Raw genomic sequence first — 25,250 nt, forward strand, 5'->3', positions numbered from 1 at the left:
AAACTACCTCTGCCATTTCCCCCTAAACTTTCCTCCACTCTCCTTAGGAAGATGTCCTCTAGTATTAGCAATCGTCACTCGGGGGAAAAAGGCACCAGCAGTCCACTATATCTGTTCTGCTTTTATGAAGCACTTCTCTGAATTTCCACTCAAAGTCATATCGGCAAGCACAAAATGTGCATTATTGGACAATGTTTTAAATTTTGGACGAACTCAGCAAGTCAGGTAGCATCTATGGAGGATAATAAACAGTCGATGTTTCAGGCCAAAACTCTTCATCAGGACTGAAAAGGAAGGGACAAGAAGTCAGAATAAGAAGAAATGGGAGGGAAGGGAGTACAAGCCGGCAGGTGATGATTGAAACTAGGCGAGGGGGAGGATGTGTGGATGGGGGAGGGGAGAAGAATTGAGAAGCTGGTAAGTGATAGGTGGAACAAGTAAAGGGCTGAAGAAGAGGGAAGCTAACAGCCGAAAACATTGGACCATGGAAGAAAGGGGAGAAGAAGAAATTACGTGAGGTTAAAGAAATCATTCTTGATACCCATCCAGACAGAATATGACATGTTGCCCTTCCGGCCTGAGTGTGGCCTCATCTTGGCAGTTGCGGAGGCCATCGACTAGCATGTGATTATAAAAACATAAACATCAGCTGGATCTTATCTTTATTAAATAATAAAAAAATCCTTTAAGTAAGATTTGCAAAACCACTCACAATTTAGTGTCCAGTAGCCAGCTTCCTAGCAACTCAAAGAAAAATTCAAAACCTTCTGAAACACTACTGTTAACCCAATGGCTAAAAGATTCACGGTAGTATTTAGGAAGTCTTCAAATTCTCACAGACAAGTGTATCTGCTGTGGTGATTGATTTGATCGGGGTGTGATTGAGTTTTTGCAGGGCCAGCCTTGAGCACATTGATTTTTAAATTATTATGGAAATTTAGTTTCCGTTGAACATAATTTGCATTTAAAATTCCTCAGTCTTACTTGCAGGTTCAAGAACAGTTACTACCCCTCAGTCATCTGGCTCTTGAATAAAAGGAGATAACTACACTCCCTTGCCCTATCACTGTAATGTTCCTGCAACCAATGATCTCACTCTAAGAACTCTATATCTCACTATCTCATGTTCTGGTTGTTTATTGCTATTGATTTATCTGCATTTGCACAGTTTGTTGCCTTCTGCACTCTGGTTGATCTTTCATTACTATTCTATAGATTTGCTGAGTATGCCCACAAGAAAATTAATCTCAGGGTTGTATATGGTGACATATATGTTCTTTGAAAAAGGCTCCCATGCTTTCCTGGCATATATGACAAATGGACTTTACTTGGGCTTCCAGCCAGGTACAGGAATCATTATAACCGATGTTTCAATGGCAAACTCTGCCGTCTTCTTGAAGAAGACGGCAGAGTTTGCCATTGAAACGTCGGTTATAATTGATACCTGTACCTGGCTGGAAGCCCAAGAAAAGTTTATTTGTATGTGTACTTTGATAATAAAATTTATTTTGAACTTTGAGTTAATTTTGGTTTGAACAGTCTGGTCAACCAAGTAGAAACTGGATATTCACATTTGTGTTTTGCTATGACTGTATTTGTTTGCTGCTGATTCACTGTAGATAGTGACACTTGCTGTGTAATTAAAGGGCATACCCTATAATATTCAGTGACATTGCACAGAAACAACATAATTAACAGAATGATACACTAATTATGTTACAGCATACCAAGGGAAAGCTGTTATTTCAGCAAGTGCTGGAATATTTGCCACAACTCCACTTAGGCTATCTAAGTGTGCCCCAGAATACCACAAACACTCTTTGGGGAGGCCTGTTAAAGGCCAATGTCCAAATATTTAGCCCTCTGCAGTGACTTTAAAATTAAAACCAACATTTTCTCCCTCTCCGCCATGGAAGACTTATGTCCACAAGTCATGCAGCTTCCACCAAATTTCCAGCAACTTTATGAGGATATGATTGATATAAGGGGGCATCATTTTTTTAGGTAATTGGAGGAAAGTACAAGGGGATATTCTTTACACAGAGCGTGGTGGGTTTGTAGAACATTCTGCCAGGGGTGGTGGTAGAAGCAGATATATTAGGGGCATTTAAGAAACTCTTAGATAGGCAAATAGATGATAGGAAAATGGAGGGCTGTGTAGGAGGAAAGAGTTAGATTGACCTTCAAGAAGGCTAAAAGACTGACACAACCTTGTGGGCCAGAGGGCCTACACATTACCCTGGGGCCCAGAGGACCTATAACTGTGCTGTAGTGTTCTTTGTTCTATTATTGTGGTAGTTTGAGTGTGGTTCATGGGAGATTGCTAGCCAGAGAGTTCTTGAAATTAACTTTGTTATAAAGCAAAAAATTGGAGTACATTACCACTCAATGTCTTGAGATGATCTGCCATGCTCCTGTTAGTCTGAGATTAGATCATAAGAACAATAGAAATAAGAACAGAATCTGGTCCTTTGAGTTCGCCCCATCCTCCATTAAGATTATGGTCATTGCCTCATCTCATCCTCACTGTGTGGCGCCATCTTTATTTCCCTTGATTCTCTGAATTTCCAGAATTCCATTGATTTGTGTATTGAATAAACGTAATTATTGAACTTGCACAACCCTTCAGGGTATAAATGCTCTGAAGTTTCACCATCTAATAAAAAAGACATTTCTCCTCACCTTAGTCGTGAACCTCAATTCTGAAACTCTGACCTTTGGTCCAATGTTTCTCAGCCAGGCAGTACATCTCTCCTACAACTAGCCTGTCAGGTCGTTAAGAAATTTTATGTGCTTCAGAGAGATTTTCTCTCATTCTTCTACAGTAGAGAATACAGTCCTGGTCTGCTCAGTTTCCTTGTACAGCAAACCCATCATCTCTGAAAGTAGTACAATGAATCTTTGCTGCAATCCCTCACAGGAGGACATCACTTCAGAGGTGAGATTTCCAGTGTGATTTCTCCAAGGTCCCATCAATTGAAATCCTTTCATAATAATAATAATAATAAGGGTGTTCAATATGTGGAATTCATTGCCACAGATGTTTGTGGAGGCCAAGTTATTGGGCATATTTAGAGTGGAGGCTGGTAGCTTCTTGATTACTAAGGGCATCAGAGGTTATGGGGAAGGTATGAAAATGGGGTTGAGAGGGAACCTAAATCAGCCATGGTGGAATGGTGGAGCAGACTAGATGGATCAAATGATCTAATTATTCTTCTGTCTTATGGTTTTTACAATGCCAGGGTAATAGCTGACAAAATATTTACTTTCCTAATTGCATTCTGTACTTGCATGTTGCCCTCAATGAATTGTGCCCACACAATTCTATGTCATTTGTATACCAGTTAACAAATACTCTGTTTTTTTTATAACAGTAAAGTAGATTTTTTCCACATTATCTTCAATTTGCCATCATTCTCCCCCTCATTCAGTCTGAGCCAAAGCCATGCTACAACTTCCTTTGAGTCCTCAAACCTCCCTGGAATGATGTGTCAGCAAAACTGGCCTGATATAATTTGAGAAAAGCTTGGCCCAGGCTCCAGTTCCGGTGGTACCTCATCCTGCCAACCTAAGGACGACCTTTTTATTCCCCTTTGGTTTCTATCCAATAACCAATTCTCAATTGTATTACCACCATTCCATGCCCTCTTAACCTTGTTGACCAAATTCCTCACCCAATACCTTTGAAAACTCAAAATACACCATCTTCACTGTGTCATCCTTATCTGTTCAACTCGCAACATGGGGCGGGATGGTTGCATAGCAGTTAGTGCATCAGTTTACAGTACCAGATATAAGATGGAGGCTCAACTTCTGCCACTGTCTGGAAGGAGTTTGTACGGTCTCCCCATGCCAGCATGGTTTTCCTTTGGGTGCTCCAGTTTCCTCCTCCATTCTAAAGATGTATCAGTTGAGGTTAGTAAGTTGTGGGCGTGCTATGTTGCCACTGAAAGCGTGGTAACACTTGCGGGCTGAGAAAAAAGACGCTTGCGAGCTGTCCTCCAGCACATCCTTGGACTGTGTTGGTCATTGACGTAAATGATGTATTTCACTGGGTGTTTCGCTATTTTGATGTCCATGTGACAAATAAAGCTAATCTTTCATCTTAACTCTTGAATCTTTAAAGAAATTCCAGCAGCTTAGTCAAACATAATTTTCCCTTTCATAAATCCATGTGGGTCTGCTTGAAAATATTATTCGTTTCTATATGTTCTTGTTAGGTACATGGGTTATGACCAAAGAAAAAATTGTAGCATCGCTTAGCACTTTAGTGCGAGGGTGTTTATTAGGTGAGTCAAAAATCAGTGAAAATCAGTAAAAAGAAAAAAAGTGTAAAGAAAAATGATGTCTACAAGAAAACACAATAATAGCTCTAGATTATTCTCTTGGCAGCCCCGATCTCTTTCTCATACTGAGGATGATGAGCTCCTTTTATTAGGCACTGGGTCATACTATCCTTAGTTACCAACAAAGCTAACTTAAGCAACACACACAATGCTTTTGTGTGTGTTAAGTTAACTTAAAGCTGCACATGAATAAGAATATGCTGCACCCCACAATGTAGTTACAGTCATATTACACAATAAACAGAAGGATCTACTGAAATAAGGTATGCAAACAACATTTACATATCCCCATTACTAAAGACATAGAATTATTCCGCCAAGTATGGCGGGATAAGCACTATAAAGCTCTCAGAATGAGGCTTTTCATTCCAGAACTAACGAGATGACCTTACTCCACCATCAACGCTACCCTCAACCGCATCTCTTCGATTTTGCACATGTCTGCCTTCACTCTGTCCTCCTGCTGCCCCACCAGGAATAGGGTTCCTCTTGTCCTCACCTGCCACCCCACCAGCCTCTGAGTCCAGCACATAATACTCTGTAACTTCTGCCATCTCCAACGGGATCCCACCACCAAGCACATCTTTCCCTACCGCCCCCCCTCTGCTTTTCTACTTTCCACAGGGATTGCTCCCAACGTGACTCCCTTGTCCGTACATCCCTCCCCCGATCTTCCTCCTGGCATTTATCCTTGCAAGTGGAGGAAGTGCTACACCTGCCCCTACACCTACCATTCAAGCCCCTGAACAGTCCTTCCAGGTGAGAGGACACTTCACTTGCAAGTCTGTTGGGGTCATCTATTGTATCTGGTCCTCCCAGTGTGGCCTCCTGTATATAGGTGAGACGCGATGTAGATTAGGAGACCCCTTTGGCAAGCAACTTTGCTCCATCCGCCAGAAAAAGCAGGATCTCCCAGTGGCCACCCATTTTAATTCCACTTCCCATTCCCATTCCTACATGTCAGTCCATGGCCTCCTCTACTGGTGCAATGAGGCCACACTCAGGTTGGAGGAGTAACAGCTTATATTCCATCTGGGTAGCCTCCAAACTGATGGCATGAACGATGATTTCTCGAACTTCCGGTAATGCCCCCCTACCATCATTCCCCATTCCCGTTTCCCTCTCTCACGTTATCTCCTTACCTGCCCATCACCTCCCTCTGGTGCTCCTCCCCTCTTTTCTTTCTTCCAGGGCCTTCTGTCCTCTCCTATCAGATTCCCCCTTCTCCAGCTCTGTATCACTTTCACCAATCAACTTCTCAGCTCTTTCCTTCGCCCTCCCCGCCACCTTCTGCTTTCATCTTGTGTTTCTTCCTCCCCCGCCTCCTTGTAACTCTGACTCCTCATATTTTTTTCCTCTAGTTCTGATGAAGCATCTGGGTCTGAAATGTTTACTTTACTCTTTCCTTTAGATGCTGCCTGGCCTGCTGAGTTCTTCCAGCATTTTGTATGTGTTGCCTGAGCACATCAGCTCGGTCTAGGACCCAGCATATGCCACAGGACTGCTGGGGGAATGACAGCGTGAAACAGCAGAACGCTGAGCTTACGCACTTACTGTCAAATACAAATAGAGAATGAAATTAAACTAGACTTTGGTGACTGACTCTGAATGTACATAGCAATGCGGGGGGAGAACAGCGGGTTAATTATGGAATATACTGGGGAAAATAATGAATTGCGTACGCTCACTGCAACGACTGTAGAATAGCATGGCAGTGTTTATGTGAATGTGCGTGTATAAGGAATGTATTGACTGAATGCTCTTTGTAATACTTCTGTTATTACACTCTATTATATACGCTTTAAGATTTGTTTCCCTGTTGACTTTTATATCTATTCACTGAGTCAGTTCCTTCCTTCATAAGAGAGATTAATGACATTTTATTAATCTAAGTCAATATTCTTGTTTTATTTGGAGAAGCAATTTGCCTAACCTATTTCACACCATAGAATAGAAGTTAGGACGTGCATTTCACAATATGTGCAAATATTTTCAGTCAAGACTCACGCTTGGGTTCAATACATTGCAGTGTGGAATGATTGAAAGTAGACCTGGTATTATCCCTAGGCAAGAAGTTTTGGCATCTGGGTGTTTCAATAGATTATCAAAACAGGAAGCTGAAGAGACTGGCCTCTGCAGAAAAAAAAAATGCTGTTGAGTCTATCAGCAAATCAGCTTTTGACACTGTTTACAGTGAAATTCCATTCTTGTTTGTTTCAGGTGCCATGTGCAAGAGCGTTGTACACGTACGGAGGCCAGAAGCCAGGAGACCTGAGCTTCAAAAAAGGTGATGTCATCCTCCTGCGTCGGCAAGTGGATGAGAATTGGTATTACGGAGAAATTAATGGAGTGTGTGGTATTTTCCCTCTCAATTTTGTTCAAGTTATCCATCATTTACCTCAGCCCCCACCTCTCTGCAAAGCTCTTTACGACTTCACTCTCAAAGAGAAAGAAAAGGAGGTCAACAAGGATCTCTTGCCGTTCCTCAAGGTAAGACATACCAAGCTAAATTTTACATATTTTATAAGTTACTATCTCAACAATATCAAATATCACTGGGATCATCATAAAAGTGTATGAATTTTTAAAGAGGTTTTTCTTCTTTAAATGGTAAAGATCTAAAAAACAGCTTTAGATGGTAAAATTGGTGGATGATGGGCGCTGAGCTGAAATATGCCTTTTGATTTTGTGTTTTCTGTGTTTTCACTCATTTTTGTTGCATTTGCATGATTTTTTGTGTGTTGGGGAGCGGGGTCTTGATGTTTCTCTTTCAACAGTTTGCTTCCTTTGTTTCGTGGCGGTGTGTGGGGAAGATAAATTTCAGGGTTGTATGCTATATACACACTTCGATAATAAGTGCACTTTGAATCTTGATAAAGGATTCTGGAAAATCATCCATCAATTTTTCATCCTACCTGAGTCTTGGTTCTATTGACTTGGCTATTCCTTTAACCTATTAAATCATTTTATTAGAAGTCTGAGATCAGGGTACTTGCACAAGTGTGTGCCAAATTTCAGTGAGCAAGCAGGGATTATAATCTTTCAAAGGAATATGGATACACACAGATTATAGGGTGGCGTGGTGGTGTAGTGGCTCGTGTAATAATGCATTACAGTGCTAGAGCTCAATTCCCACTGCTGTCTGTAAAGAATCTGTATGTTCTCCCAATAACTGCGTGGGTTTCCTTTGGGTGCTCCAGTTTCCTTCCACATTCCAAAGATATATGGTTAGGGTATGTAAAAATTGTCCGAATGCTATGTTGGTGTTGGTAGCATGGCGACACTTCCCCAGCACATATCTGAATCATTGGTCATTGAGGCAAACGACTTATTTCACTGTATGTTTCGATGATTCGACGTACATGCGAAAAATTAAGCTAACTTTTATCTTTAAGATATATTGCATACTGTTAAAGAAAGATTGCACATGCTTCACCAGATGCTGAGAAATAGGAACTCTGTGCCCAACTCCGATCACAGTGGACTTGTGTGTTTTCCAAAGTGGTTGCAGGTTTTTCTTTTATTCATTCAGTGAATGTCAATATTATTTTTATTGTCCATCTTTATCTACCCTTGAGTTCAATGGTTTGCTTTTAAGAATCAACCATTTTGTTATGGATTCACGTAATGGTCAGACTGGGTAAGGATTGTGGATTTTCTTAAACCAGATGTGCCTTTATGATGCTCTGTTGAAAAAAAATAGCGTGGGATTCAGCTGTCATCTTCCCATCTGCTCCCATGTCTCCTTCCATTTCCTCAGAACCAGCTGAATGAATATCAAATGCATTTTTACTTCTTATCATAAACAATACCTCCATACAAAGAGAGCCAATAGATCACCAATAAACTACGAGTTAACAGAGATTCAAAAATGTCTTTCAGAATGACATTTTAAAAGTGATCCGGAGAGTCGATGAAAATTGGGCTGAAGGCAAACTCGGAGAAAAAGTTGGAATATTCCCGATTTCATTTGTTGAGGTAAGTGTTACAGGGAACTCATTTAATCGTTGGTATTTTTATGAATCCTTTGTATCTGTGATTATGTCAGGAAAGTGAATTTCATTTAAATAGAACCAATTTCATTAAAAAGCAAAATAAAAGAAGTAGCTAAGTCACATTATTGCATTGTGACTCTTAAACGTTGCAAATCTCACAATGCAAGTTCCTCATAACCCTTCTCAGTGCTTTGGTTTCTCAAAAGGATGTAAATTCATCATAGAGAACTCGTTTAGCTCTTATTTTGAACCATTAAAACTTCTGGTCCTCTCAGCACAAATTGAAGGCCCCATTTTAATTTTTCTGGAACTAATCAGTTAGATCTTATAAACCTAACACACACTCATAATCAATATAGTGTTACAACCTCTCCAGGCATCCATTTCTAAACTCACTTGAATCTTCCAAGAGCTATCTGACCTATGATGTGCCTTCATAGAGACACAGGAGACGTGTGAATTAATTTTAGTCATCATCTTACAGTTTCCACATGGAGCCTTTTAACAGATGCACATCTTATGAATAAATACAAGTTATTTCTATTTGAATGATGTTCTTTCATAGGGCACCCCATGTTTCCATAGAACCATAGAAACCATAGAAACTACAACACAGAAACAGGCCTTTTGGCCCTTCTTGGCTGTGCCGAACCATTTTCTGCCTAGTCCCACTGACCTGCACACGGACCACATCCCTCCATACACCTCCCATCCATGTATCTGTCCAATTTATTCTTAAATGTTAAAAAAGAACCCGCATTTACCACCTCGTCTGGCAGCTCATTCCATACTCCCACCATCCTCTGTGTGAAGAAGCCCCACCTAATGTTCCCATGAAACTTTTCCCCCCTCACCCTTAACCCATGTCCTCTGGTTTTTTTCTCCCCTTGCCTCAGTGGAAAAAGCCTGCTTGCATTCACTCTATCTATACCCATCATAATTTTATATACCTCTATCAAATCTCCCCTCATTCTTCTACGCTCCAGGGAATAAAGTCCCAACCTATTCAACCTTTCTCTGTAACTGAGTTTCTCAAGTCCCGGCAACATCCTTGTAAACCTTCTCTGCACTCTTTCAACCTTATTTATATCCTTCCTGTAATTTGGTGACCAAAACTGAATACAATACTCCAGATTTGGCCTCACCAATGCCTTATACAACCTCATCATAACGTTCCAGTTCTTATACTCAATACTTTGATTAATAAAGGCCAATGTACCAAAAGCTCTCTTTACGACCCTATCTACCTGTGACGCCACTTTTAGGGAATTTTGTATCTGTATTCCCAGATCCCTCTGTTCCACTGCACTCCTCAGTGCCTTACCATTAACCCTGTATGTTCTACCTTGGTTTGTCCTTCCAACGTGCAATACCTCACACTTGTCAGTATTAAACTCCATCTGCCATTTTTCAGCCCATTTTTCCAGCTGGTCCAAGTCCCTCTGCAGACTCTGAAAACCTTCCTCACTGTCTACTACACCTCCAATCTTTGTAACATCAGCAAACTTGCTGATCCAATTTACCACATTATCATCCAGATCATTGATATAGATGACAAATAACAATGGACCCAGCACTGATCCCTGTGGCACACCACTAGTCACAGGCCTCCACTCGGAGAAGCAATTCTCTACTACCACTCTTTGGCTTCTTCCATTGAGCCAATGTCTAATCCAATTTACCACCTCTCCACGTATACCTAGCGACTGAATTTTCCTAACTAACCTCCCATGCGGGACCTTGTCAAAGGCCTTACTGAAGTCCATGTAGACAATATCCACTGCCTTCCCTTCATCCACTTTCCTGGTAACCTCCTCAAAAAACTCCAGTAGATTGGTCAAACATGACCTACCACGCACAAAGCCATGTTGACTCTCCCTAATAAGTCCCTGTCTATCCAAATGCTTGTAGATTCTGTCTCTTAGTACTCCCTCCAATAACTTACCTACTACCGACGTTAAACTTACTGGCCTATAATTTCCCGGATTACTTTTCGATCCTTTTTTAAACAACGGAACAACATGAGCCACTCTCCAATCCTCCGGCACCTCACCTGTAGACAGCGATATTTTAAATATTTCAGCCAGGGCCCCTGCAATTTCAACACTGGTCTCCTTCAAGGTCCGAGGGAACACCCTGTCAGGTCCCGGGGATTTAATTTTCCTCAAGACAGAAAGGACCTCCTCCTTTTCGATCTGTACAGTTTCCGTGATCTCACTACTTGTTTCCCTTAATTCCATAGACTTCATGCCAGTTTCCTTAGTAAATACAGACGCAAAAAACCTATTTAAGATCTCCCCCATTTCCTTTGGTTCCGCACATAGCCGTCCACTCTGATCTTCAAGAGGACCAATTTTATCCCTTACAATCCTTTTGCTCTTAATATACCTGTAAAAGCTCTTTGGATTATCCTTCACTTTGACTGCCAAAACAACCTCATGTCTTCTTTTAGCCCTCCTGATTTCTTTCTTAAGTATTTTCTTGCACTTCTTATACTCCTCAAGCACCTTATTTACTCCCTGCTTCCTATACACGTCATACAACTCCCTCTTCTTCTTTATCAGAGTTGCAATATCCCTTGAGAACCAAGGTTCCTTATTCCTATTCACCTTGCCTTTAATCCTGACAGGAACATACAAATTCTGCACTCTCAAAATTTCTACTTTGAAGGCTTCCCACCTACAGATCACATCCATGCCAGAGAACAACCTGTCCCAATCCACGCTTTCCTACCTATTTAAGACAATCTTCAACTGTAATAGTAAAGGGGAATAATAGTTTCAATGTGTTCTAGTTAAATCCTTCAATGTTATGATGCATAATCAGGTCTAGTTTTCAAACTTGATTGGACAACCTTATTCAGTGAATATGGTTGTCCAATCAGAATGTTGGTTAAGAACAAGGTGATGAGACAACTCACAAGAGCTCCACAGTTACTTACCACAGAAAAGAATGGAATTGATCTGCCTTGTCACCAGAAAATATCTGTTGGATACTAATGTACAAATCAAGTTCCTGACTTCCATATTTTGGCAGAAGTGTTAACTCATTTATAAAATAATTGATCAGCTAAAATTGTAGAAAGAAGAATGTTAAACAAGTGAAATGAAATATCATCTTGGTTAGTTTCACTCTATGACAACCATAAGCAAAATTGGGTGCTTTTTAGCAGAAGTTTTGGGTCAGTGGTAGGAAAAGGTTTTCCAAATTATTGTAGTGGTCCAACTTTTTAGTTTCATTGCCAAAGTTTAGGAGATCCCAAAAGACTCTATGACAAGTAGTGATCTAGAAGTATCAGCAAAATTAACACAAATTCTGCTCATGGTTATTCAGAAAAAAAGAAGCAATCTAGGTCCTTTTAAGGCTACGTCCACACTACACCGGATAATTTTGAAAACAAAGCTTTTTCTTCGTTTTGACCTTCCATCCGCACTGAAACGGTGCTTTCAGCCCCCGAAAATGGAAATTTTCAGAAACGGTCTCCAGAGTGAGTAAATCTGAAAACACCTAATATCCGTTGCAGTGTGTGCAGGGTAACCGGAGCTTTGTAAAACCGCTGTCATGACGTGCCAGAACAGATGGTGACAGCACGGCATTTCATTATTTTCTTCTTATTATTCTTCTTAGTATTATTACTACTTTATTGTCGCCAAAGAATTGATACTAGAGTGTACAATCATCACAGCGATATTTGATTCTGCGCTTCGCAGAACCTTACAATTTCAGAACAGACGGCAACAAGACTGAAGCCAGAAGAGTTAGAAATGTACTCACCAAATACTTTGACCCATAGCTTACTGAATAAATAAGTATACTCACTTTGCCCTGTTTTCTGTCCTTGCTTGTATGAAGGTGGTTTACCTATTTATGCAAGTACTTCTCTGACAATAGATGTGTAACAGCCTAATGTAACATTGTATGGAAATACAAGATAGCACTGATGCAGATATGTTTTATACATTTAACAAGGTGCTTTATTAATGCAACAGGGTTAGTCAGTTTTTCAATGTTCGTCGTCAGCTGGGTCATACTGTCCGTGAACTCCCTGTTGGTTGCCTCCATACTCTCCAGTATTTGTTTTTTTTTAGTTTTAAGTCCTCCTGCGCGAGAGCCAAGAGAAAATTCCTTTTAAGTTTTTCTACACTGTAACTGGACAAATTTGAACCAAGTATACCGTTTCCTCTTCGCTTGTTTTCTGTGTGTCCTGCGCATGCCCAGTAGGAGGAGATTCACCCAAATATCCGTCTAATGTGGACAGGGATATTTTGAAAAACACTTAGTGTGGACACCTATCGTTTTTACTCGAAACCAGCATTTTCAGAATTATCCGGCGTAGTGTGGACGTAGCCTAAGACTGACAAAGGTCATAGGTCAGTGCAAAAACACTTGAACAGTAGTTACTTTTTATCAGTGTAAGGGGTTTCTTCTTTTATGTTATTGCAAAGGCTAATAAAATGTCTTCTTTGTTATGTTAAAAATAAAATGGCTTCTCTGTGATATTAACTGCTGAGACAGTGGTTCTCTGTCTAGCAGCTTGTTTGGGTTATAATTACTGATAACGAGGATTGTATTCATTTGCTAACCCCTTGGGAGAGATGTTATGCTTTCTTGTGTGTCTGTAAGCTATTGTTTTCGCGGGTTTTGGGGAGAAGGCGGATGGGGACAGAGAGAGGAGATGCAATGCTGTAAGTTGGGCGATGGAACAGACCCCAAGCGGGAGTCCGAGGCCCAGGGTCTTCAGCGAGGAGAAGAGACGAGGACAGACTCGAGTAGAGCATTTGGTCAATCACCGAGGGTGGTCCCATTGAGAGTTCGGAGGGCATCGACTGGAGGAAGGGGGACCCGGTTCCATAAGAGCTCCAACGATCTGTGCACGAACTGGTTAAAAATAATGGCGCCTTTTTCTTGTTTTTTTATAAACAGTTGAACAGTTCTTATTTTGTTCCTTTACTATCTACATAGTCAAAGTAAGAGTTATAAAGTGTAATCATTTAATCGCATATGTTGTACTGTCTGTTATTTGGCGTGGTGGGGTACATCACACAGCATCTACACAAACCGATTACCCAGTTTGGCGGGGCCGAAGGCTGTTCCCTCTAGATGAAAGCCAAGTGAGCGAGCCTGAGGCTTGCCAGGGGGCTACATCAGGATGTACAGTAGAACTCTGCAATCCAAAGAAACTGGTGCTGAACCAGGGATGGGAACTCCATAAAATTAGCATAAACAAGGTAATAGTAATGAAGAAAACTTCGGCATTAAGAATTAGTAAAAATTCTCAGAACCAGAAGGTCTCTACTTGGGCTTTTAAAGAAAAAGGGAAGAGCATTGAAGATATGTCACTGTCAGTCTTCTAAAGTGATTATTCAAGAATTAAAATATGCTATTCAATCATTTGGTATTTAAGAAAGATGAGTATCAGGCATCTGGAAGTAATAGATCAGTTAACCCAAAATCTATTGTCAGGAAATAACTAGAGGCTCTAATTGTGGACTGACCAATCACATCAAACAACTTCAGTGCATCAAAGGGACTAAATGCGGAATTGTAATTGATACTGAACCAAACTGAATTTTACAAAGTCAATCTAAGACTATGAATTTTGAGAACACATTTCATTATGGCAAAAATAGGAAAACAGATTTTTATCTGAATGGTGGCCGATTAGGAAAAGGGGAGGTGCAACGAGACCTGGGTGTCATTGTACACCAGTCATTGAAAGTGGGCATGCAGGTACAGCAGGCGGTGAAAAAGGCGAATGGTATGCTGGCATTTATAGCGAGAGGATTCGAGTACAGGAGCAGGGAGGTACTACTGCAGTTGTACAAGGCCTTGGTGAGACCACACCTGGAGTATTGTGTGCAGTTTTGGTCCCCTAATCTGAGGAAAGACATCTTTGCCATAGAGGGAGTACAAAGAAGGTTCACCAGATTGATTCCTGGGATGGCAGGTCTTTCATATGAAGAAAGACTGGATGAACTGGGCTTGTACTCGTTGGAATTTAGAAGATTGAGGGGGGATCTGATTGAAACGTATAAGATCCTAAAGGGATTGGACAGGCTAGATGCGGGAAGATTGTTCCCGATGTTGGGGAGGTCTAGAACGAGGGGTCACAGTTTGAGGATAGAGGGGAAGCCTTTTAGGACCGAGGTTAGGAAAAACTTCTTCACACAGAGAGTGGTGAATCTGTGGAATTCTCTGCCACAGCAAACTGTTGAGGCCAGTTCATTAGCTATGTTTAAAAGGAAGTTAGATATGGCCCTTGTGGCTACAGGGGTCAGGGGGTATGGAGGGAAGGCTGGGTTCTGAGTTGGATGATCAGCCATGATCATAATAAATGGCGGTGCAGGCTCGAAGGGCCGAATGGCCTACTCCTGCACCTATTTTCTATGTTTCTATGTTTCTATTATATTCTTATGAAAGATTATTATCTGAATTGGAAGCTTATGGAAATGAAGGAAACTTATTAACCTATAGGTTAGAAACTTGGCTGAATAGCAGAGAAACGAGAGTAGCAATAATTAGCAGATACTCAAATAGGCAAAGTGTGACTACAAGTGAGCCACAGAATTAATGTTGAGTCCGCAAGTACTCGCTATTTATTAACCATTTAGGGTTCAAAGTCACTGAGGCCTGCTGATGATGAAAGATAGACAGCGTTATAAACAGCAAAAATGGAAGAATATAAGAAAATAATGCATGTTAACAGATTAAATGAATGGATAAATCATGGCAAAAATGACGTCATCATTTTCAAAACTAGAAGTAAATGAAATGGGGTGTGTCCGTACAAAAATCATTAACGGTCATAGACAGATCCAAGTTTAATCAACAAGGTAATGGAATGCAGCTTTTATATCTAGTGATGTGGAACTTAATGAGGTGAAGTTGTGCTAAAGTTATATAAACCCTTGGTTACCTCACAGCCAGAGTACTGTGAGCCAAGATAAAACAAAACTTGGTCAGATACTCTACATTGGCCATGGAACTCCAAGGGTTAAATAAAGAAATGGGAGTAGATAAATGACAAAAATAATTTACGTAAATTACCACTGTTTTCCCTCAAGTTTAGAAGATTAAGGGTGAATAATACTATGGAGAACTGAATCGCTAGATAGAGGGAAACTACTTCTGTTGGTTGAGGAGTTAAATATGAAAGGACACAATCCGGTTAATTGGGACATGTCGGGATCAGTACATTTTGGGCAATTAAGTGCCTGCCCTAATTAGCCGAAGTTTCATGAAAATAGTTAAAAGGTATCAAAGAGACAAACTGCCATTTAACTGAGTAATAAATTGTGTTTAACTAAAATACAGAACTATTTAGAGCACAGCCAAAATTACTGCAGAACTATAAAACTGTTATTAGTTCCTTATAGTTGTTAACAGAGGAATTCATCCAGAAGGCGCTGGAAATGAACAAATTCAGCACAGACACCTAGTGCAGATAGCAGACTGCCTTCATGCAGTGCCTTCGATGATTGCATCCTCCATGTGGTGATATCACGTGTCACATGTAAGAACGTGATTGGACAGAATTCGGAGCATGCGCAGAAATGAGAGAATGATCTAGAAACTTGTATGTTAAAAACGTGGTTGCTGATTGCTGTTGTAAATAAAAGTTCTACTTCTTCTTCTTCCAGAATATGGTTTGTTATTGGTAACCCATGCTATTACAAAGAACACAACACTCCAGATCTTCTTTCATTGTTACATTCAAGATGATTTTGATACTTTCAAAATCTTTGTGGTTACTTACTTGTTTAAGTAGTGAAATCATTTCATTTTCACTCCTGACCATTTCTGACATCTCCAAGTCTGAATGCTTGAAGCAACAATAAGCAAAACAGTTCTGAATTGTCTTACTGCTTATTACTCACCAACTATCAGTGACAGAAATCATTGTGTTTTGAACACATCACACACACAGTTGACACTATTTTAAAAACTGTCACTCTAAGCATGCTGTAGTTTCTAACAGCTACGTAAGTGTACGTGACTGACACTGGTTAGAAACTGTTCAGCAACGGTCTCTTGTCCTGTCTCAATTAAGCAGCATTGGATCCCAAATAAATGAAGAGAATCCTAGCTATTTTCGTGATTAGTTTTTGTTATTTAAGAATTGTCCCGAATAAGTGGCTGCCCCGACTCACCGATGGCTCATTTAACTGGAACCCACAGCATTGGAATTGACTTTCTCAGGACTGCTACTAGACAAGGGATAAACAGGAAACAAGGGTGCCATGATAGCACGTAGCCATTGCAATTTAGGGTGTTGGAGTTCGGCATTTAATTTTGGTGCCATCTGAAAGCAGTTTGTATGTTCTCCCTGTGACCACATTGTTTTCCTCTGGGTGCCCCAGTTTCCTCCCACAGTCCAAAAATGTACTGGTTAGTAGGTCAATTGGTTGTTATAAATTGTGCTGTGATTAGGCTAGGATTAAATAAGTCAGTTGCTGGGCAGCTCTGCTTGTTGGGCTGGAAGGGCCTGTTTTGCACTGTTTCTCTAAAGAAAATAAATAAAACTAAACTTTCCAGGTTTTGGAAAGGCAAGCATGCAAGTCCATTATATTAGAAAGTGAAAGTTTGTGAATGTGTGTCCTTAAATTCAAGATATAGTTTTTTTTAGGTACATATTGTGCGAGCCTTACTTGCCTTGCATTGCACATATCTCTACAGTTAGGAAATGCTTTTACATACTATGGAGTTAATTGTCAAACGTGGCCATTGTTTAGTATTTAATATTTAAGTAATGTTTGAGTTATCTTGTGTGTTTGTATATATAAATTGATTAAGCCTTCTTGCTTGTTTATATGTATACGGGTTATATGTATACATACGTGAAATGTATACATCATCATGGTACCACCTGGTACGTGGCACCTCGCTTGAAATTAACATGAAGTTAGACACACATTCCTTTGAATTAGTTCAATGTTTTGAAGTTACGGAACATCACAATTGTTGCTAGTTTGGCTGTAAGTTGTATAACTGTGAGATGAAGAATTTTTGTTCAGCAAATATGTGATTCAATCAGAAGTAAAAGTGCATTGAATCACACCTCAATCATAATCTTTGCAAAGGTCCAACTCTAAATTCTGATAAGTCTTAAAGCAATGAAAATGGACATTTTAAAACAGTAATATAAAAAAAACATAAATTATTGGAAAAATGTAACCCTGTTGTGGCTTTAATTTTACCGATCTTACTCTAAGTACGTGGGCCATTATTCACTGGAGGTTCCTTCCGCTCTCTTCTCCAGATGAACTCAACTGCAAAACAGCTACTGGTAACGAAAAGACCGGATGTGAAAAGTGTCAAATGCCAAAGCAGTCCATCAGCTGCCAACTCCAACACAACCATCAGACAGACGGACTCCGGGAGGACAGGTCAGACAGACACGGCGAGGACAGGCCCGAAAGAGAACCGTTGCCACACCAGTGCCGTAAACATGCTGAACAGAATCTCCCACCTCTCACCATCCCACCAGCCACTTCAGATCAGCTCACCCATACTGATCAGCTCGAGCAACCCAGCAGTCGTCGCACAGATTGCAGAAAGAAGAACTCCATGCAGTCCCATCAGTCAGGTATCTCTTTTGTTTTAACTTATGGTCCTTGTAGCCAAAATCAAGATGGCGTCATTGCTCAAATACTGTGGCCACGTAGAGCAAAGGTTAACCTACTCTGTGTTCTTTTAGAAACGTACTAAAAGTTTGGCTCTTTATTTCATTTGAGTTGAATATGAAACCCTTATTTATCCTCTTAAGCTTGTCAAAAGCCAAGACCTCATGTAAATTGGATCTGGTAATTTCCATTATGTTGCTTCATATTCAAGTTCATCTTATATTTTCACAGGGTTGAGCATCATCTGCACCATCTAGGAGTTTAATAAATTCACTAATTCAGGTACATGAAGGCCAGAGACAAGAGAAATGTAAATAATATCCTCCAGTTTACCTTGGAATTTTAGTGCCTGGCAATTTTCTGGAGTGGTGCAGATGACATGAAATGGCTGCTATTCTGTTTCACTCTGGGAAATGTCAGTGATTTTCAGGACACTGTGGAGAAACAACCACATATAGATAAATCACAGACACAAGCAAATCTGCAGATGCTGGACATCCAAAGCAACACACGCAAGATTGTGGAGGAGCTCAGCAGGTCAGGCAGCATCTATGGAAGAGAGTAAAACAGTCAATGTTTTGGGCCGAGATCCTTCATCAGGTCAGCCTGAAGTGTCTGCTGTTTTCTCATTGCCATAGATGCTGCCTGACTTGCTGAGCTCCTCCGGAATTTTGTGTGTGTTGCTTTTGGATGAATTAAAAGTCGTGTGATTCTTTGTCAGCTTACCATAAGTGCTGAGGTAGTGAATGAGTTTTTATATCATGCCTTTCCTCTGTAAATACTCTGTTGGTTCTGTTGCATCTCATTTAACCCCACAAACATCTTACATTGGATGGATTTGAATGGGTCTCTGCATAACTAGTTGGCAAGCCTTGCTCTGGAATCTTGATGAAATAGTTCAATAGCATAAAATGAAAGTAGAAAGTGCTGGAAATGTTCAACAGGTCAAGCAGTATCTGTGGAAGGAGAAACAGTTGACGATTTGAGTCCGTGACCCTTTGTCAGAACCAAAATATTCACTGTTTCTCTTTTTAACAGATGCTGCCTGACTACTGTTCCAACATTTTTTGTTTTTTTTTTTAATTTCGGATTTCTCCAAGGCGAATCTAAAGCTTCCCTCCCACATAACCCTCCATTTTTCTTTCATTCAAGTGCTGATCTAAGAGACTCTTAAATGTCCCTAATCTATCCATCTCTGCCACCACATCTGTGCCATTCACGTACCATGCTCCCTGCAAAAAAAAATTCCCCGTGTACTTTCCTTCACTCACCTTAAAAATATGTGCTCTTGAATTAGCTGTTTCCACCCTGGGAAAAAGCTGCTAGCTGTCCATGTATCTACGCCTCTTTAATTATCATCTTATACACTTCTATCAAGCCACCTCTCATCCTCCTTTGTTCCAAGAGAAAAAGCTTTGGTTCACTCAGCCTATCCTCAAAACCGATGCTCCCTCATCCAGGCAGCATCCTGGTAAATTTCCTTTGCTCTTTCTCTAAAACTTCCACCTCCTTCCTATAATGAGGCAACCGGAATTGAACCCAATATTCCATGTGTGGTTTAACCAGTTTTATAGAGCTGCAACTTTACCTCATGCCTGTTGAACTCAATCTCCTGACTAATGAAAGCCCAAGCACCTTCAATCTTCTGAACCACTCTATGAATTAGCGTGGCAATTTTGATGGATCTAGGGATGTGTACCCCTGGATCCCTCTGTTCCTCCACTGCTAAGAATCCTGCAATTCACCCTGTATTCTGTCTTCAGCCTTCCAAAATGTATCATTTCGCACTTCGTAGGATTGAACTCCACCTCCACTTTCAGCCCAGCTCTTCAACTTATCAATATCCGGTTGTAACTCTGAGAAGCATCTACACTACCCACAACATCAGTGACCTTTGGCAGCACAGAAGTATTGCACACCAGCAGATGTCCTTATTAAGGTATCGTGCTGCAAGTGCAAGCGAGTGTTTAGACAACTGGATTTAGAGAAGATCTACAAATTAGTAGCATTCAGCAGGATACCTTCATAAATGTATACAGAGTTGTTTCTGTGTGTGTGTGTGTGTGTGTGTATTTATGCAAATTTTCATATGTGTTCATGTGCAGACGCTTCTTAAAATAAAAAAAATGTAATTAAAGGATTGAGGTTATTTTAGCAAACCACAAATCCCTTCTCTCAAGTTGTCGATAATTTGATAAGTTACTCAGTTAGCTGTAGTTAGCTTATTTGAATAAGAACAACTCAAACACTTATCAATTTCAAAACCTCATTCATTTAAGTCTATGAATTGTTTCTGTACAAATGCTTCTTATTTAGTTTCTACTTTCACAGCCAGATACGCACCTGCATCACTAAAGTTGAAGAACGTTCTTTGCAAATTCAAACCACTCTAGTCAGTTTCAATTGTTCGATATTGAGATGGTCGTTATGCCAGTTGTAATCCAGGAAACAAAATTCAAGATCCAAGATTCACAGTTGTTTAATGTCATTTCCAGTACACACGTGTGTCTTGGCCCGAAACGTCGACTGTGCTTTTTTCCATTGATGCTGCTTGACCTGCTGAGTTCCTTCAGCATTTTGTGTGTGTTACTTTCCTTACAAAGGAAAGGGTAAAGTTCCCTTTCTCTGGGTAAAATTCCATCTGCCACCATTTCACTCACCATACGAAAGTCAAAGTAATTTTTCATATACCAACATACATGTACTCCTTTAAGATTCATTTTCAGAATCAGATTTAATATCACCGGCATACATTGTGAAATGTGATAACTTATGTCAGTACGATGAACTACATGATAAATATAGGGAAAATGAATTAAATTAAGTATATATATATGTCTATTAAATAGTTAAATTAAAATAAGTAGTCCAAAAAAAGATTTAAAAAGTAGTGAGGTAGTGTTCATGGGTTCAATGTCCAATTAGAAATTAGGTTTTTCTTACAAGCATTTACAGAATGATAAACAAATACAATAGAATTGATGAAAAAACAATACATGAACAAAGACTGACAATCGATATACAAAAAAAAGGCAAATTGTGCAAAAAACTGTAAATAAATAACACTTGAGAATATGCATTATAGTGCCCTTGGAGATCAGTCTGTAGATTGTTGGGTCAGTGCAGTGTTGAGGTGACTGAATAAGGTTATCCAGTGCTGGTTCAGGAGCCAGAGACTTGTAGGGTATTAACTGTTCCTGAACCTAGTGGTGTGGGACTTAAGGCTCCTGTACCTTCTTCCTGGTGGTAGTAGTGAGCAGAGAGCATGACCTGGATGGTGGGGGTCCTTGATGATGGATGCTGCTTTCTTGTAACATATTTCCTTACTGTGTCCCTAAGCATATACAACTTGACCAATTTTCATGTCATCTTTAAAATTACTATTCAGATGACCTACGTTCTCATCCAACTCAATTTATATACTGGAAGTACTGTACTATGCAAATGTCTTAGGCACATTTATATAGCTAGGGTGCCTAAGACTTTTGCACAGTAATGTGTTTGTCAGTGTGGAGTGTAGACCGAGTTTGTGAATCTAGCCGGAGCAAGGGACATTGGAAATAGCAAGGGAGGAGTGTGGGAGAGATGGCAAAGAAGGAGTACCAGGGTTGAGGGTGGCTCTCTGGTGCTTTCCACTCCTTCCCCTCTCCCTTCCCCTTTCCCCAACCATGGTTCCCCTCTGCCTGCCCCCTTCCCACTCTCAGTCCATAATAAAGACACATATCAGAATCAGGTTTACCAACACTCTCATATGTCATGAAATTCACTTTTTTGCAGCAGCAGCAGTACAGTGCAATGGATAAAATTACTATATTTCTTTTAAAATCTATTTATTTATTTATCTTTCTTGTCTTTTATGGGTGGTGTGTAAGTGTATTTTTACCTCAATCTCGGACCCTCCACCAGAGGCCTGGGAGCCTGAGGGTTCGGTGCCGTATCCTGGCTGTTGCTGGTAGTGCACTCCTCTGGACCGAGATCTCAGATGGTGTTCCCAAGATTTCGTGGAGCCACGCTCTCAGTCCAGGTGCTCCTGTCACCACTGGGACTACTTTGGCTTTAACCTTCCACATCCCCCTCGCGGTTACGTTACACCTGCCCACAAAAACCTCCGGATGAGAGCGACAAGAATAAGAAGTGTCATGTCGGCTTGGATGTCACCCGGATTAACAAGGTCCGCACCAATGGTTGAGGAACCAGGACCACCTGGCGAAAAATTAGCTTCCGGAACAAACCATAAATGGACGAGACTGGACTATATATATATATAAAACTACAAACAATAGTTATTAACAGAGAGATAGAAAAAGATATAAAGAGATAATTATAGAAACTTATAAATAATATTGATAGAGAAAATGTTATCACTATGTAAATCCACAAGTCCACTGGAGGCTGAAGGCCCTGGAGAAGGCCTGACTTGTGGTTAGAGGATTGTGTGTGTGTGTGTGTGTGTGTGTGTGTGTGTGCGCGCGCGCGCGCGCGCGTGCATGGGTGGGTGGGATGTAGGAAAAGGGCTTGTTGTGCTGTTGTTGTTTTGGCTGGTCTTGTTTTGTGAACGTGGTGAGCATGCTCTGTTAGTGCTGAGTGTGGGTTGCCACCAGCGCATCCTTAGGTTCTGTTGGTTGTTAATGCAGACAACACATTTCACTGTATGTTTCGATGTACGTGTGATAAATAAATTAATCTGAATCTGAATCTCACACTTACACTTACAAAGATGTATAAAGAATTGTGGTGATGCAGTGGTTAAGATGTTACACTCGTAGCTCTGAGACCTGGACGAGAGACTGCCTCAACATTACTGACAAAGAGAAAAAGGCTCATACAAATGGTTTCTGGAAAACAATGAATCTCTTTAGTGGAATGAAGCTTGGAAGTAAATAGCCTGATTCTGGTTTGCTATCTAATTTCGCAGCAAAGCAGTTAAAGAGTTTAATAGCCTGTGAAAACATTTTGAAAGTGTTGTCGATGGTGCGGAAATGAGGAACCACCAAAGTTGAGGAGAATAAAGACAGAGCCCAAACAAAAGTAAAAGACAGGTGACTAGGGAGGAAAATGGCAGAAAAACAGTGGAAATCTGGTGGTAGAAGTCTGTCCTTGGTCCTGTGCACTCAATGTATAACGTGACAACAGCTGCACGTTGTACTCTAATTCCAAAATACCATCTCATTGAAGTCATTGCAACTGAACTTTAAGGCACAGCCACAACTAGACAGCAAGTTTGGTACTATTAATTGTCACTTATGTTAGTTTAGATTTTTTTTTCTTATGTCCTTATAACATATACTCAGTGGCCACATTATTAGGTACCTCCTTTATAGTGAATAAAGTGGCCCCTGAGTGTATGTTTGTGATCTTCTGATGAGGTAGCCCATCCACTCTAAGTTTCAGTGTGTTCTGAATTCAGAGATGCTCTGCTACACAACACTGTTGTGTTGTGTGGTTATCTGAGTTACTGTCACCTTCCTATCAGCTTGAAGCAGTCTGGCCATTCTCCTCTCATTAGCAAAGTGTTTTCAACCCCAGAACTGTCACTCCGTGGATTTTTTTTTTTGTTTTTTGCACCAACTCTAGGGACTGTTGTGCGTGAAAACACCAGGAGATCAGCAACTTCTGAGATACTCAAACCAACAATCATTCCATGGTCAAAGTTATTCAGATCACATTTCTTCCCCATTCTGATGTTTGATCTGTACAACAACTGAACCTCTTGACCGTGTCTGCACGCTTTTATGCATTGAGTTGCTGCCACATGATTGGCTGATTAGCTATTTGCATAAACAAGCAGGTCTGCAGGTGTATCTAATACAGTGGCCATTGAGTGTAGCAGGCAGCTATTTGACCCATTGAGTATGTGCAATCCCATCAAGTTCACCACTTATAAATACATATCATTCCTTTTCTAAACTTGTTCTGCAAAATAATTTGGCTTTCTTTTAATGTTCTGAGTGATAAAGGATTTCTTGGTCTCCATATAAACTTTTATATGGAGACCAAGAGGAGGTTCACGAGGATGATTCCGGGAATGAAGGGGTTAATATATGAGGAGCATTTGACAGCTTTGGGCCTGTACTCACTGGAATTTAGAAGGCAGCGGGGTGGATCTCATTGAAACCTACCAAATGTTGAAAGGACTAGATAGGATGCATGTGGAGAGGATGTTTCCTCTGGTGGGGGTATCCAGAACTAGAGAGCACAGCCTCAAAATTGAGGGGCAACCCTTTAGAACAGAGGTAGGGAGGAATTTTTTTAGTCAGAGAGTAGTAAATCTGTGGAATGCCCTGCCACAGACTGGTGGAGGCCAAGTTCGTGTGTATATTTAAGACAGAAATTGATCGTTTCCTGTTTGGTCAGAGCATCGAAGGATACAGCAAAAAGGCAGGTGTATGGGGTTGAGTGGGATCTGGGAGCGGCCATGATGGAATGGCAGAGCAGACTCCATGGGCTGAATGACCTAACTATTCTTCTATGTCTTATGGTCTTTTACTAGTTGTTTATAAAAAAAGATCCAGAATATAATACTGTGTTGAGATTTTATTGCATTTCCAGAGACACATACAGTATTGTGCAAAAGTCTCAGGTACATATACTGTATATAGCTAAAGAGCCTGAGACTCTGTACTGCTGCCTCAAAAAATACCCGAATTTCTTGACAACTGTGAGTGATGATAAACCTGATTCTGATAAGGGTCTCTATTGTGGACTGAGTCTAGGAAGGGGTGGGGGGGGGGTCATGGTTGTGAAAAGGGGAAAGGAGAGGGGAGGTAGTGGGAAGCACCAGGGAGACATTCTCTAATGGTCAATAAACCAATTGTTTGGAATCAAATGACCTCGCCTGGTGTCTCAGGGCTGGGTGTTTCTGCACCAACATCACCGCTCTTCCCCCCCCCCACTGCCCCCGATACTCCTTGTGTGCCACCTGACCCACATCCTTCCCCTGGTGCTCCACCCTTGCCATTCCCAACATCCCTTGCTTCGACCACATTTACAATCTTGCTCTCCACTCCACGTTAACAAATACAGTACTGTGCAAAAGTCTTGGGCCCCATAGCTATGTGTATGTGTGTGTATATATATATGTGCCATGTGAATCTTAAACCATAGTCACATTTTAAATTACAAGTCCTCACTAGTCACAAGGGCAATACCCTTCTGCAAATAATGTCTTGTATGTATTGCTGTAACAGCCTTGAGGTTGGCTCGAGATGACCCAACCTGTTTCAGCAGCAGAAACCAGAACTGGGAATTAATCACACAAGGAACAGCAGGCATGGGTCTGTTTTTCA

The 25,250-nt window shown here is 40.7% G+C and overlaps 1 protein-coding gene across 4 annotated transcripts in view; it reads left to right on the forward strand.

The window, feature by feature from the left end:
* LOC134349193 (E3 ubiquitin-protein ligase SH3RF2-like) overlaps nucleotides 1-25,250 on the forward strand; it is a 97,501-nt gene that overhangs the window by 44,668 nt on the left and 27,583 nt on the right. For all 4 annotated transcript variants that reach the window (XR_010018608.1, XM_063053157.1, XM_063053158.1 and 1 more), the window contains exons 3-5: nucleotides 6,567-6,836; nucleotides 8,229-8,324; nucleotides 17,601-17,927. Coding sequence is in view for 3 of the 4 variants with exons in the window: in XM_063053157.1 (XP_062909227.1) it covers nucleotides 6,567-6,836; nucleotides 8,229-8,324; nucleotides 17,601-17,927 (693 nt within the window). In the remaining variant the exon portion in view is untranslated. The remainder of the gene's footprint in view (nucleotides 1-6,566; nucleotides 6,837-8,228; nucleotides 8,325-17,600; nucleotides 17,928-25,250) is intronic.

This window comes from Mobula hypostoma, chromosome 7 (assembly GCF_963921235.1).
Source record: "Mobula hypostoma chromosome 7, sMobHyp1.1, whole genome shotgun sequence".
Lineage (NCBI taxonomy): Eukaryota > Metazoa > Chordata > Chondrichthyes > Myliobatiformes > Myliobatidae > Mobula > Mobula hypostoma.